This window comes from Chamaea fasciata, unplaced genomic scaffold (genome assembly GCF_029207755.1).
Source record: "Chamaea fasciata isolate MVZ Bird 193981 ecotype frontalis unplaced genomic scaffold, bChaFas1.0.hap1 SCAF_7, whole genome shotgun sequence".
Lineage (NCBI taxonomy): Eukaryota > Metazoa > Chordata > Aves > Passeriformes > Sylviidae > Chamaea > Chamaea fasciata.
This window is the reverse complement of record NW_027094092.1, coordinates 8,496,222-8,509,002: the sequence shown is the minus strand read 5'-3', so window position 1 is coordinate 8,509,002 and position 12,781 is coordinate 8,496,222. Positions and strand designations below refer to the sequence as shown.

Here is a 12,781-nt window from a genome sequence, read left to right as displayed (position 1 = left end):
AAATTAACTGAACTCCTGAAGAGTTGTTTTAAATTGTATTTAGCTTGGCTTTTTTTCTCACCTGAAGTATTTGTTGCGGGCCTGTACGTTTTTGTGGTTTTTGTTTGGATTGTGTGGAATTTTGTTTGTTTTTTTTCCTCCTGTCTGTAAAAGAAAAATATTCATACAAATAACATGAAAAAAATCTATAGCAGTCCTTTCAGTTTCCCCATTCCATAAATATTTTAAATTGCCAGTTCATTGAAGGGGTAGCCACCAGAGCTGATTACAAAATAGCTTTGAATCCTGTCTGATATTCTAGAGTGAAAAGTGCTTGCTAAGCAAAAAGAGAATATTGGCATGGGTTTTCTGAAAGAAAGTGAGAAATGGCACAATAACCAAGGAATCAATGCTACTGAAGAAGTCAGTGTCATGTATCAGTTTCTGGATGCATCTCTCAGAATGTAGTAAGCCTCTCTTGGCTGAATGAAAAGATGTCATTGGTTATTTGATCCAAATGGCCCTTTCGCAATTTGGAACTCTGCTATTTTTAGTTTATTAGTTTCGTATTAATCTGCATTAGGAGATAAAGAAACAAGCTGGCCTGAGTAGCTGAAAGCATGGAAACACATAAGAAAATATCATTTAGTGGTTAGAAAACACAAGTCCTGCAAACCAGTCAGTTGATCCTCCCCTCCAAAGGAAGCAATTCAGGAAGCTAGGGTTGGTTTACAGGGTGAGGTTGTCTCGTGTGGTAGCTTTGGAGCACGGGATATTGGAGAAACTTTATCTTGGACGTGGTCTTAGCCAGAAATTAAGATGAGATCTTGCACTTGAGGTATTAAAATAAACTCATAAGCAGCGGAAGTCAACAGGCTCAAATGGAATATTCTTGGTCTGAAAAGAAGTTAAGGTAATGTGAATTACTCCAGTTGTGAAAATGTCTGTCGCTTTACCAATACAAAAAAAGAAAAATCGTACTACAGAGCCTTGTAAATCTTCTAGGGAGGGCTTTTCATTATTTAAAACAGTCAAAAAACACCCCCATATGAATTGTGTGGTAGAATTCAAGCCACACAATTTTTTTCCAAAGATATGACAGGCTACTTTGGGTCATTGAAAGAGTTTTTGAAGAAAACCTGGTTAATATTATTCAAATTTTCCCCAAAGCTGTGAGTAAAATTAAGCATTCACTAAATGAGAAAGCAAGTATTGTTTTTGTTCAAAAACTGGTTGACGTGGGGAATAATATTAGCATTACATGATCAATTAGTAGTTTGGCTAAAAGCTACTTTAGGTGCAGAAATTATTTCTGTGTCCTGGGATCTACAGTGTTGGTGTATTCATGTCGCATGTATCAGGCTACACGTAAAATGAAACACTGGGTTCAAACATAGTTTGAAGTGCCCAGGTCATGGTAGATAAATGACCACAGCAAGCAAACTAACACTAATTAATGCCAGGCAGTGTGCATTCAAAAAGAAAATCTGAATTCTTTACACATTTTGTACATCACATTAGATACATCTGTTTAGGAGAAAAATAAATTTAGCAGATCATTTTCAAAGACCCTATGAAGATTTTTGTTCCTTTTGTTACTAACACATAAACTATGTTAAACACGGGAGTCAAAAGAATAATAGCAAGGAGATTATTAAAATCTCCTTGTGTACATCAATTATGTAGTCTTCTAGTGAATACACAATGCTGTGTGGAGCCAGTACAATGTGAATGATCAGAAACCTAAAAAAATTCTCCCATTAAGTCAAATAGGAAGGGAAATTTTGCTTGTTTATGCCAGAGAGAACATGAATGTGTACCATCTATTATGTACATGAGGCAATGGATTGTAAGTAAAAACTTTAAAAAGTAGAGGAAATAGAAGTTTTCTACCTGACTGGTTCTTAAAGACATAAAGGCCTATTAAATGAAATTGAGATCTGAAATTTAGGACTGAGAGAAGAGAGCCTATTTTAGTGTGCATCTTCTTGAAACACACAGAGTACTAAGACAAGAAGTTTTGGAGATATTAGAATTTGTATTATTTATAATTCTTCCATAGGTGAGTTAAGGTTTTTGTGGCTATTGTTGTTGATAGATGACTGGCAGAAGAGAGACGGTGACATTTAGAGAGCTTTTTGTAATTCATAGCACTAGAAAATTTGCATTTGCCATTTTTGTTGCTAACTTTTGTGGTGTTGCTCTCCATGAGAGAGTTCTAAACCTGCTCCTGATCATTTATATTTTTCTAGATCTGGTAACATGATCTGTTTTGATCCCAGTTTCATGTCAAAGAGCTGCATCAGTCATTCTTACATTGCTGAGCAGTGAGCTGTGTGGGGCTTTCAGTGGTGTAGCTGAGAAGTTAGTGACACCTCATGGTAACTGTGGAAAATTACAAGTGTTTTGGAATAAACTTTAGGGTTTGTAATTTGGACATTGCAAATGTGATCTAGGTCAAAATTCTTTTTTGATATGCATGTACACACGTCTTGGATTTAATTCTCCATATTTCATGATTTATCTGGAGATTAATTCAAGTATTCTAAGCCTGAAATGAAGATTTTCAGCCTAGAGTGAAACTTGTCAATCTGAAGTCAAAGTATTGTAGTGTGCAGGACCTATTAATTTGCCACCTACAAAGCAATTATATAACATTATTGTCTCTGCTCACTTTATTTGTTTTAGGCACAAAGTCAGCCACAGAGTATACTAATGGTGGTTACGATATCATGTCACCTGCTCCATCAGTGTACCTGGGCACATCTCAAATTTTGCACCTCCTGGAAGATCTGAAGATGGCCCTGGAGATGCTGGAGGACCCTCAGGAGAAAGAAGCACTGCGAAACCAAATCCCAGGGGCTACAGCCCTGTGTCTGAGGGAGTGGTTTGAGGAGAACCTGGTGAGCTGCTATTTGAGCTTTTCCATTTTGTCTGCAAACAGGGTTGGGTCAAGTATTTTCAAACTCAGATTATTTCTATAACTGAAATCTGCATACTTAGAAAACTGCAGGGGGTGGTCAGCAATAATAGCTGTGGATATCACTGCTTTATATGCTGATTTCTAAAGCAATGCAGATATAGGAGCAGAAGAAGTTCATAAAATACCTTATTTTGATCTTTGGGGGGAGAAGAGATAGTAAATTGAAGTACAAAAATGTTTGCCTTTTCTGTGTGTTTGTTTGTTTTTTTTTTTAATTTGATTTGCTTTGTTTCACTCTTTACTGGAGATAACAAATTTATAACTATTTACAAAACTTCTAATTCTTAAATTGTCAGTTTAGAATAGAGTGGCGCTGTCTGTTGCAGGGACAGCCCCAGACTGGATGATCCTCCTTTCCTTTTCCTTGATGCATTTCCTTTGCTATCAGTACAACGAATCTCCAAGGCATCCTGTAAACCAGGCAGTGGGGGTAAATACAGGAAAGTCTTTGGTTCTGAAGGGGAGACATTCCTGTCGGGATGGATGGGGAACAAACATCTGCACTGGAAAAGACAGAGGTTTACCAGGTGAGGAGCAGATTCTGAGACACACCGCAAAAGAAGAGACTGACTGGATGTAGAGGAAGAGAAACACAACATTGCCCTTCCCCAAACCTGCCACTGCCAGGGACTGGTGGGTTCCTCATGAGTAAAACCTACCTGGGGCTTCCCCAGCTTCAGAAAACTTCCTAGATTAATGTGGTTTTTTTTTCTTCTGGCTTTGTCAGTGCATGTGACTTTTCTGTAACCATGCCTGCAGCCTGTGGTGTGGTGTTTATTTGCAGTAGCTGCCGTGTGCTGCCTGTAACCCGATGATGTTGGGAAGGTGGCTGCTTTTGTTTGAACTTGTCAGCTGCTGGCTGGTTGGCATTCTTCACAGAGGGCAGGTCTGTGGCTGGAAAATCCTGTTTGGGCCCACATGAGAGGAAGGAAGGAGAATTTGGTACCAGTTTTGAAAGCTAAAGGTGTAGACAATGTTTACTTTGGATTTTCAGTATAGGTTTTGGATTTAGATATCCTTAGGCCAGCTCGTACCAAATGCTTGCCTCAGCAGAAATTTTAATGATTTTTCTAATTTTTATGATACCTAAGAGATGAGTTTTGTGCATAAAAGACAAATTTTCAGAGTTGTTTACAGGACAAAATTGGACCTGTATCAAGAGTAATATTCATTTGGCAAAGCAGTTGGGCACTCTGGATTCAAAACTAAGAAAACAGAGAAGATGGTGGTTTGGAGTATCTCTAGTGCAGTATGTAGAGATGACTGGTTTAAAAATATTTTGCACTGCTCTGAATCAAGGGAGGCTAGTGCATAGTTGCTGTGACTGTTACTTGAAAATGGATAGTAATCTCAGGTGTTTGAAGACCTTTCTTATATTTTTTTAAAATGCAATTAATTTGCAAGCAAGCATATAATTTCTGTTGAAGAAATGTGATTCAGCTGGTTTCAATGAAATGGAATATGTGTTCCATGATTGTGTCCCATACTGAAATTTCCTTTGTTCCAGCCCAGAGCTTTGAAACATGCCACTTAATATGTGTCATTTGTCAGGATAGCGGAGGTAGTGAGTTCTAAAGAATGAGAACTCTGCATCTCAGTGAATGTGTTCACACTGGAAACCTCAAAAGCAGTTTGGTGATCATTACTCTACAAAATGCTGGAGTATCATTAAAAAAACCCACTCAGATGTGGCACATTCTCCAGGGGAATTGTGCTCCCAAGTGTCTCTTCTAAGCATTCTACCTGAAGTGTAGGGTAATAACCCAGCACAGAGATTTGGAGTATATTTTAATTGTTGTATTCAACTGAAATATTACATAAAACAATGTTTAATATCAGTAGCAGTAATTAAATTGCAACAAATGTTGTATGTGAAATGCATGCGACAAATAGCAAATAGTGAACTGATTCTTTTCGGATTTTATTGTTTAGAGTGTTACAGGTCAAATAACAGCCATAAATGGAGAGGGATTTTCTTTTGTGGGTGATTAATTCCACATCTGGGGATTTTTTGGGGGATCCATGCATCTTCCTTTAAGCTGGGAGAGCTGCTCTAGCATGTCACTGAATAGCTTCAGAGACTACAGCAATTGCTCCAACATTTTACTCTAATGGGCACCAAAAATATTCCCAACTTATCCTGATTGGGCACACATTAGAAACTAAAGATACAAAAAGCCGTTTCATATTTTTAAAAGCAGATAAGTATGCTTCTTTCAAGAACAGTGTGTTGTTCTCCTTCACTTCAGTGTGTGGTTGAAAATTATATTGGAAGTCATTTCAGCTGCCATGGTTAATCAAGATTACAAACAGTGTGCCTAATGGAAATAATTTGAACGTGTGTTTTTCCACTGCCCCGTGTTGCTTTGCTGGGAAACCCGAGGAAGGGAAGTCAGAAGGAAGACTGGAGGCTCATTCCTGATGGATAGCATCAAACAGCAGCATTTGACTGCCAGCATTTGGGTTTAAACAAATTATGCAATAAAAGTCCCAATGATTGTTCAGTGTGTTCCTTCTGCTTTACCAATTTTCATAGCCTGATGCAGCCCTGAGAGCTCTCTGAGTGCCAGGATGGGTGTCCCTGCTCTGTGTTTGCCACACAGTAGGATTTGGGATTGCAGCTCAGAGCACAGAAAGTGGCTGAATCTTCTTGGTGCTGTTTTTATTGGAGTAACATCTAGAAACCAGAGATCAGTTGTATCTGCATGGGGGAAATAACCTCTGCAGAAAATTGCCTCTTGGCCTCATGACTCAAGTAGCTTTGCAGCTTTGAGAATTGCCACTTAATGTGCTGAACTGCACCTTCAAATAAAGAGATAAAAGCTGTGGAGTTCAGCCTTTGGTCAGCTTTGAGGTCCACGGGATCATCACTGCTCAGTCAGGAAGTTTCTGTGGTGATTATAGATACTACAGCTGGTCTTACCTTCCTTTGGGTCCATAGCACCCAGCTATGGTGATAATACTAGAGAATTTATCTCTGCTATCTATACTACTACAGATACTAGACTGTCTGATAATACTAGAGAATTTATTAGGCGTGAAACTCACCAAGTGATGTTTGGTGGTCTGATCAATTTAATTTTTTTATTTTTAACCAGTAGTAACTTTTATATTCTTTGTCCCATCTGCTCTAGGTGTGAATACCAAAGATGTGGAAAAATTTAGATGTGGTTAGAATTGGAAAACTTTAGGTATCATGTTTCATACCTGGTATTACCTCCCCTAATAAGTCTATGAAAAGGAGCTGCCTAATTCCTTTTTCTTATGGAGCCATTAGTGATTTGGTGTTTCCTCTAAGATCGAGGCACAGCATCTCTTGAACTAAAGGTGTTTCTTTTAAAAAGGCCTTTTTTTTGTTTGTTTGTTTCTGTGATCTAGGATCTATGAACAATTCAGATTCCTGAGTTTACAGCATAACTGGATGCAGTAACTGTGCTGTCCCTGCTTTGAGATAGATGAAACAGGTTTGACAGAATTAGCACTGAATTTAGAAAAATTTTATGTCATGTAGAATGAAGATTTTATAGTTGCTGTAGTTGCACAAATTTTTTTTACAAACCTAAACCAGAAGAAAACAGGATTAAATATAGACTTTTAACTACTTTAGATTTGTATTAAAAGCTTTTGCCTTGAAAAGAACTGTTTTACATGGCTTTATGATTGTAAATTCTTTGGCCTTAAAAACAACACAAAGACCTAGGGATTATCTGGGACACTTCATGCAAAACAAATTCGTGGATAGTGTCCATGTTCCTTGTTAAATATTTCAGTATTGCCAGTTACCATGTGACCTATCACAAAGCAGATAGTATTTTCAGCATTAAAAATTAACTGCTGCAATGACAATTTGGCTTTGTGAGCTACGAGAGAATGTATTTAGTTACAATTTCGTAACTCTAAATGAATTTCCACACTGTTCGTTCTGGGTTTTATTCTATCCACCTTTATGGAATCCTTTTTTGAGTAAAGAGGAACACTTGTGTTCTTACAGTGGACCTTAAGCCTCATTTTCAGGATTGCAAAATGTGATCTTCCTCCTAGGGGAACATGTATATTTAAAGCAAACCACTCCATCATGTAGCTTTATATAATGAGCTTTAAAATGCCAATTCTTGAAAATTCGTTAGTATTTTCCTGATTATTCAAAGGTTTTTTGGAAGCTTGACTCTGAAAATCTTTATAAATATTCTCAATTTGATGAAATGGAGGGAAGAGCAGAAGAAATAGTAGAGGAACATGTGGTAGAGACAATTTATAATGGAGTGTGTTTTGCCTTATGATATGTGCTGTACTTTGTTTCTTTTGAAGATCTGTTCCTAAATGGTAAAACCAGAAACCTTTTAGCAGAAACAGCATATATTCCATATAGTCTTGGTTGCTATTTGCTCATAATTAATGTTCAAAAAAGATTGTTTCCACTGTGGGTTAAAATATAGGAATATTTTTCCCCAGTATCTTCACAAAGAGTTGAATTAAAGCTCAGTTCAGAACTGTGACTTGATGGAGCTCGTGGAGTTTTGAAATCACTTCAAAGTTTTATTTTAAGCATGTGTTAAAGTGCTCTGCTGAAACCTAATCACTGGCCTCTCTGTTTCATTTTTGTCGAAGATTCATTTCACAGAGTTATTAGTCCAGAAGAGAGGCAGAAAATTACTGAGTTCACGGCACTTCCATCTACTTGAAAACATGCTTTTATAAAAATATCAAAAGCATTTTTCAGCAACAGCTGAGTGGGAAGGGAATGTATTCTGAGCACCACCAATTAAAGCCAGTGTATTTAACTGCTGGTAGATCTGACTGTGGAACTCAGCTGCTGGGAGTCCTGATAGAGATATTTATAGCTGGATCTCCCCACTGCCAAGGGATATTAACACATGTCAGAGTGAAAAAGGAGCAGCAGAGCCTGCTTGGGACAGTGTGAAAAAGCAGTCATTCGATAAGCATTCATGTTTATTTTTGCCAGCTTGAAATATTAGATAGGTTCTCTTTTTTGAGAAGGACTCAGAGCTGAAAGTTGAATGTCCTAGTCCTCTGCTGTGCTCCAGCTCCTTTTTGGTGAATTGATGATGCAAGGAAAGCCTGAACTGGAACTCTCAGAGTTCCCCTAGTGGTTCAGAGCAATTCACAGGACACCAGAGACAGCAGAGAAGTGCCCTTCATGTGTTCAGCCATGTATGAATACTAGAGAATGCCTTGGAGACCGTGAAACTGCTGGTGTACAGAGCTTGCACAAAACTTTTCTGAACTAGGCCTAATTTTTCCAGTGTTCTGTGGTTGCTTTGTCTGGGAACTAGCCCCATCACCTCTGACTATGACTGCTCTCTGGAGTAGCTCTCAGAAGAAATAAGAAAGTCTCCTTAGTTATGTTATTAGAGGAACTAACTGAAGTTTAAAACAGTTTTGCAGTGGATAGGACAGATTTAGATCTCTTTCTAAAAATGTCATTTTCTTTCACCCTTGTAATGATCAGTAATGTTTAACAGAGCTGACTTAAACTACAGTGAGCAGAAGTGCTTAAACAGGATTGAGTTATGGCCTAGAGGCTTAGAGTACTCATGGAAGACAGGTGATATTCCTGTTATAACAGCAGGGGCTGTATTTTATGTAAGCTTTCCAAGATTTCAAGGTACTCTACTGACTTATATGCAGTTTGCCCTCAGGCGCAATCCTCAGCTATGTGGCCTAACCACACCTTGATGCTGTCACACTGAAATACTCTGTAGGAAGCCATGATTTTAAACAGAAATTGCATGTTATCCTTCAAAAAGATGATTTATTCAGTTTCATTTGTACAAGTCTCATTCAGCTCCTGGGTTTAGTGCCTTCCTTTGCACTAAGTGGCTGAATATCCCATTAGTTCATCTTTCCTTTTGTGTCTGATGTTATGCACGGAGTCCCTTTTCCATCTCACCTACTGATCTCTCACTAGAATCTCCAACTGCATTACTTTTCACTGATTTAAATGTTATACACTGTATTCATTTAACAAACATTAGTGCATAAATGTATTTTTCAAGTGGAGCTACAGGAAACATTGGAAAATGTTTTCCGTAAAGTAATTAACAGATTGGCAAGAGAGATTTGTTTCCTCAGACAGTGGTGCTGTCAGAAAATGTGTAGAGGTTACGTAGAGAAACTGGAGACAAATTTTAGTTTTAAAAGGTCCCTGTATTGATTTGTAGGCATTATGTGAATAATAGAAGAAGGACTTAACTTTGAAGTATTTCTTTATATAACACCTGTTCACATTTCACAATTTGGATGGACAGGTTAACCTATTGAAATTTGCTTAATCTTACTAGTTATGACAAACATAGCAGTGTTGTATCCACAACAAAATTATTTCATTATCTTTTGGATTAATATGCTAATAACACAAAACTAAATATTTTCTCAGATTTTTTGACCATTCAAAAATGGGGAAAACCCCTACTTATTTTGGACATACTGTCTAAACGTGTTGGCATCCTATTCTTTTCCAGAAGTTGGAAACAATGGGCTTAATTTTCCTCAGTAATGAAATGCTTAAGAAAGAAATTGAAAAGAATATTCGTATATTCCATATCAGAAATAAGGACTTGTAAAGGTGCATCTGCAGCTTGTTCTGTGGGTGTGTTTTTTTTTTTTTAACTATGTTTTCCATTCTGAAATTTAGAAGAAAAAATATGATGTGCATCATAGCGAGGAGAGGCAAACTGTTACCTGGTAATATTATTGGTGTGTATGCAAATATTTGGTAAATATCTTGTTTCAAATGTCTCATATCCTGATTTATTGCAGGCTTAGTAGTTTCAGCAGTGCTTTGAAGCATTTGAGACAGGAAACTAAACCTGACATTGTAATGTGCTGTGTGGTCGGATGAAAATAAGTATCTTTAATTATTTTCTTTATGTATCAGTATACTCTGCATATAACTGGGGGAGGTGATCACAGTGATGTTGATGGTCTATTAAGTAGAAAATATTTTTCAGATTTTGTGCAAAAACAGAGAACTCATGCTTCTTACTTGTTTTCCAAGTAAGTTTCATTCAAAAAAAGAAAAATAAAAAGGCACAGTTCTTGTAGAACTTGGGCTGGACAAAGTATTTCAGCATATGGTGAGGAATGTGGGAAACTGCCAAGAATGTGCAAATGTCTGTGGATGAGTTAACAGACACTAACTTCATCTCAGAACCAGCTATACATTCTTTATGCCAGCCAAGGGAAGGGAGCTGCTCAGTGCTTGAGGAGTGGCCAGAGAGGATGTGGCAGTGCTGGGGATATCTGATATGGGAATGGCTCCAGAGGTGGCAGCACCTGCTGCAAGAATTACCAACATAGAATAATGGTGAGAGTTAACCACCACATGGAACTAATGGCCATCTAAGTCTGTTTAGTTCCAAGTCAAGTCTGATTCTTGATTTTAACCAAAGAATTAAAGCATTAGGATTAAGTGTGTCTTATGCTGGGAAAGGATTATTTGTGCACCTGCAAAATGTTTTTTCTTGTCTGTTTCCCAGGATATTGTTTATTTTTTTCTAAATTATCACAAGCAAAGCAAATGTGCTCATCTACAGATTGCAGTGTATTTTTTAAATTTTGTTCCAAGAGTTTCTTCTTTCTCTGTCACGTAGGCATTATCAGTCAGTCACAATTAAGTTTCTAGGACAAATTTTCTTGCTGTTAATCCTTCATCCAGATTCCTGAAGCCATTTTTGCCATGAAAAAGGGATTACTTTCTCCATTGTCTTCTACACAAATGGTCTGAGTTTCTTTATACAGAAGTATTCCCATGTTTTCTCTCTTTTTTCACTCTGAAGCTCTCATATTTTTCTGCACCATGAGAATGACATGTGTGACCATGAGAATTGGCATGCTGAAAACATTTTCCCTTTTAAAATCTGGTCCTAATCCCTTTGTTTCCAAAGCAGTCCAGATGCTAGGATTGGGCGGGGGGCGGGGGGGAAGTAGAGGAAGACATGTAGGAAAAGTTGATATAATTCTTGGGAATGAGTAGATTTTTGTAGCACGTCCATCCTTGCTGGGCTTCCCTGATGGGGCTGGGAGGATGCAAACCTGGACACTTTCTTTCTTGGCCTAAGAGAGCAAGTGTAAGTTCTTTTAGTGTTTTCAAGGGCTGATGGGATTTGAAACCAGAACAATCTATAAGTTATTGATGAAAAGGATGACCTGGAGGACTGCTCTGATTCCTTCTATTCCTTTGGCCTTTAGTTTCCCAGGAGATTCAGGGGCAATAGAAGAACACAATTGACCATTTGCATTTGTGCTGCACCAAAACCTGTATTTTATCACAAATAAAAAGTAAAATTACTAAAACAATGCTAATAAATATAATTTGTTAGTGTCTATAGGGCCCTAGCTGGGTGGGAGAAAGAAGGGGGGAAAGTGGTGAAAAAGCAAACAGCTCCATGCTTCTTCAGCTTAGTGTTGGTAGAAGAGGGAAAACACCAGACAGTGCCTTTCCCTCCACAGTTCTAAGAGGATCTCTGGATGTTTTCTTGCCCCTTCATAGTCTGGAATGGAGGGACATGAAAAGTGTAGCTGATCATTTAAAGCATTGTTGCTTTCAGTTTCAAAGCTCTTGCAGCATGTTTGTTTTAAAAGAGACTCCAAGCCTTGTTTGAAGTATTTGAGTGCTGACTAAAAGTAGTGGCTCACTTAGCTGAGTGGGCTTTGTTGGTTGTCTATCAGCACTAAAGTTCTTGGGCAGGCACCTTTGGTGTTCTGCAAACAGAGTTTTTAGTCCGATCAAGTCTGGCAGTAGTCAGCAGTTTTCTGTGGAAGTATGGAACTGGCAAATAAACCCTAATGGGTTATCATACAGCTTATGGAGTATATAAACTTTGCTAATTTGAAATGCATATGTATTGCCATAACGTGTGTGTTCTTTTATTTTTGGGAACAGCACAGGAGAAAGCAGGTAATTTGATGGGGCCAAGAGAGCAAAAGCTGGATCAGCCTCTCTCTGGGGTAACACTTGAGGATGGAGGTTCTGCAGTGGAGGGTGGGGGGGGCTTTTTCTTCTTTGCTTTTTAGCTCTCCACTGACCCAGAAAGTGGTGGTCAGTGAAGAGCTACACACAGACATGAATTTCCTGAAAATAAGAAAAACATTCAATGGTAACCTGATGAAGCAATCCTGAGAATGCAACGTATTTTCCTTGTTTTCACACTGCCCAGAGAAGCTAACCTGCTTCCCCAGTGAAACAGAAGAGCACTCTAAGCAAATCTGGGGCAATTGATTTGCATTCAGCTGGTTTCTGAAAGTTTCAGACCAAAGCTCAAGCAGGATGTAAAGTTCAGTATGCAGGTGACAGGCTCCCAGTGAGCATGTGACTGTCTGGAATGTATGCTGTCGACATTCTGGCTGATAAGACGCAGAAAATTCAGGCACTTACCTTTTAATCAGGAAGAATGACTTAACAGAAATCATGATGCCTTTGCATGAAATCCCGCACAAGTAACGAGGCAGAGGAAAGGTATGTTGTAATTTTTAGTACTTTTAAAAGGAGAAATGAATACTTCTCTAAGTGCAAATGATGCACTGGGGCACTAGGAAGTTTAGTAACACAGTTTTTCTGTAGTTTTTTAAATTAAAAACACAATCATTAGCTCATAAACTGTGGTGGAGTGTTTTAAGAGAGGTATTTCCTTCCCTGAATAAGACTGAAATGGGAGTCTTAGAGCCAGTGTTTTGAAATGGATGAAATATGGAACTTACGGCACCATGGTGGTGGTGCTATGGGCTACGCAATGCTGAGAGATAAAGATATTTGCTAATCTCTGTAATTAGATAACAAGTTTATTTGGGGAAAAAGTG

The 12,781-nt window shown here is 38.2% G+C and overlaps 1 protein-coding gene across 2 annotated transcripts in view; it reads left to right on the top strand.

The window, feature by feature from the left end:
• Window positions 1-12,781, top strand: part of PPFIBP2 (PPFIA binding protein 2) — an 89,623-nt gene that overhangs the window by 26,492 nt on the left and 50,350 nt on the right. For both annotated transcript variants that reach the window (XM_066187464.1, XM_066187466.1), the window contains exon 4: window positions 2,668-2,882. In XM_066187464.1, the coding sequence (XP_066043561.1) occupies window positions 2,668-2,882 (215 nt within the window). The remainder of the gene's footprint in view (window positions 1-2,667; window positions 2,883-12,781) is intronic.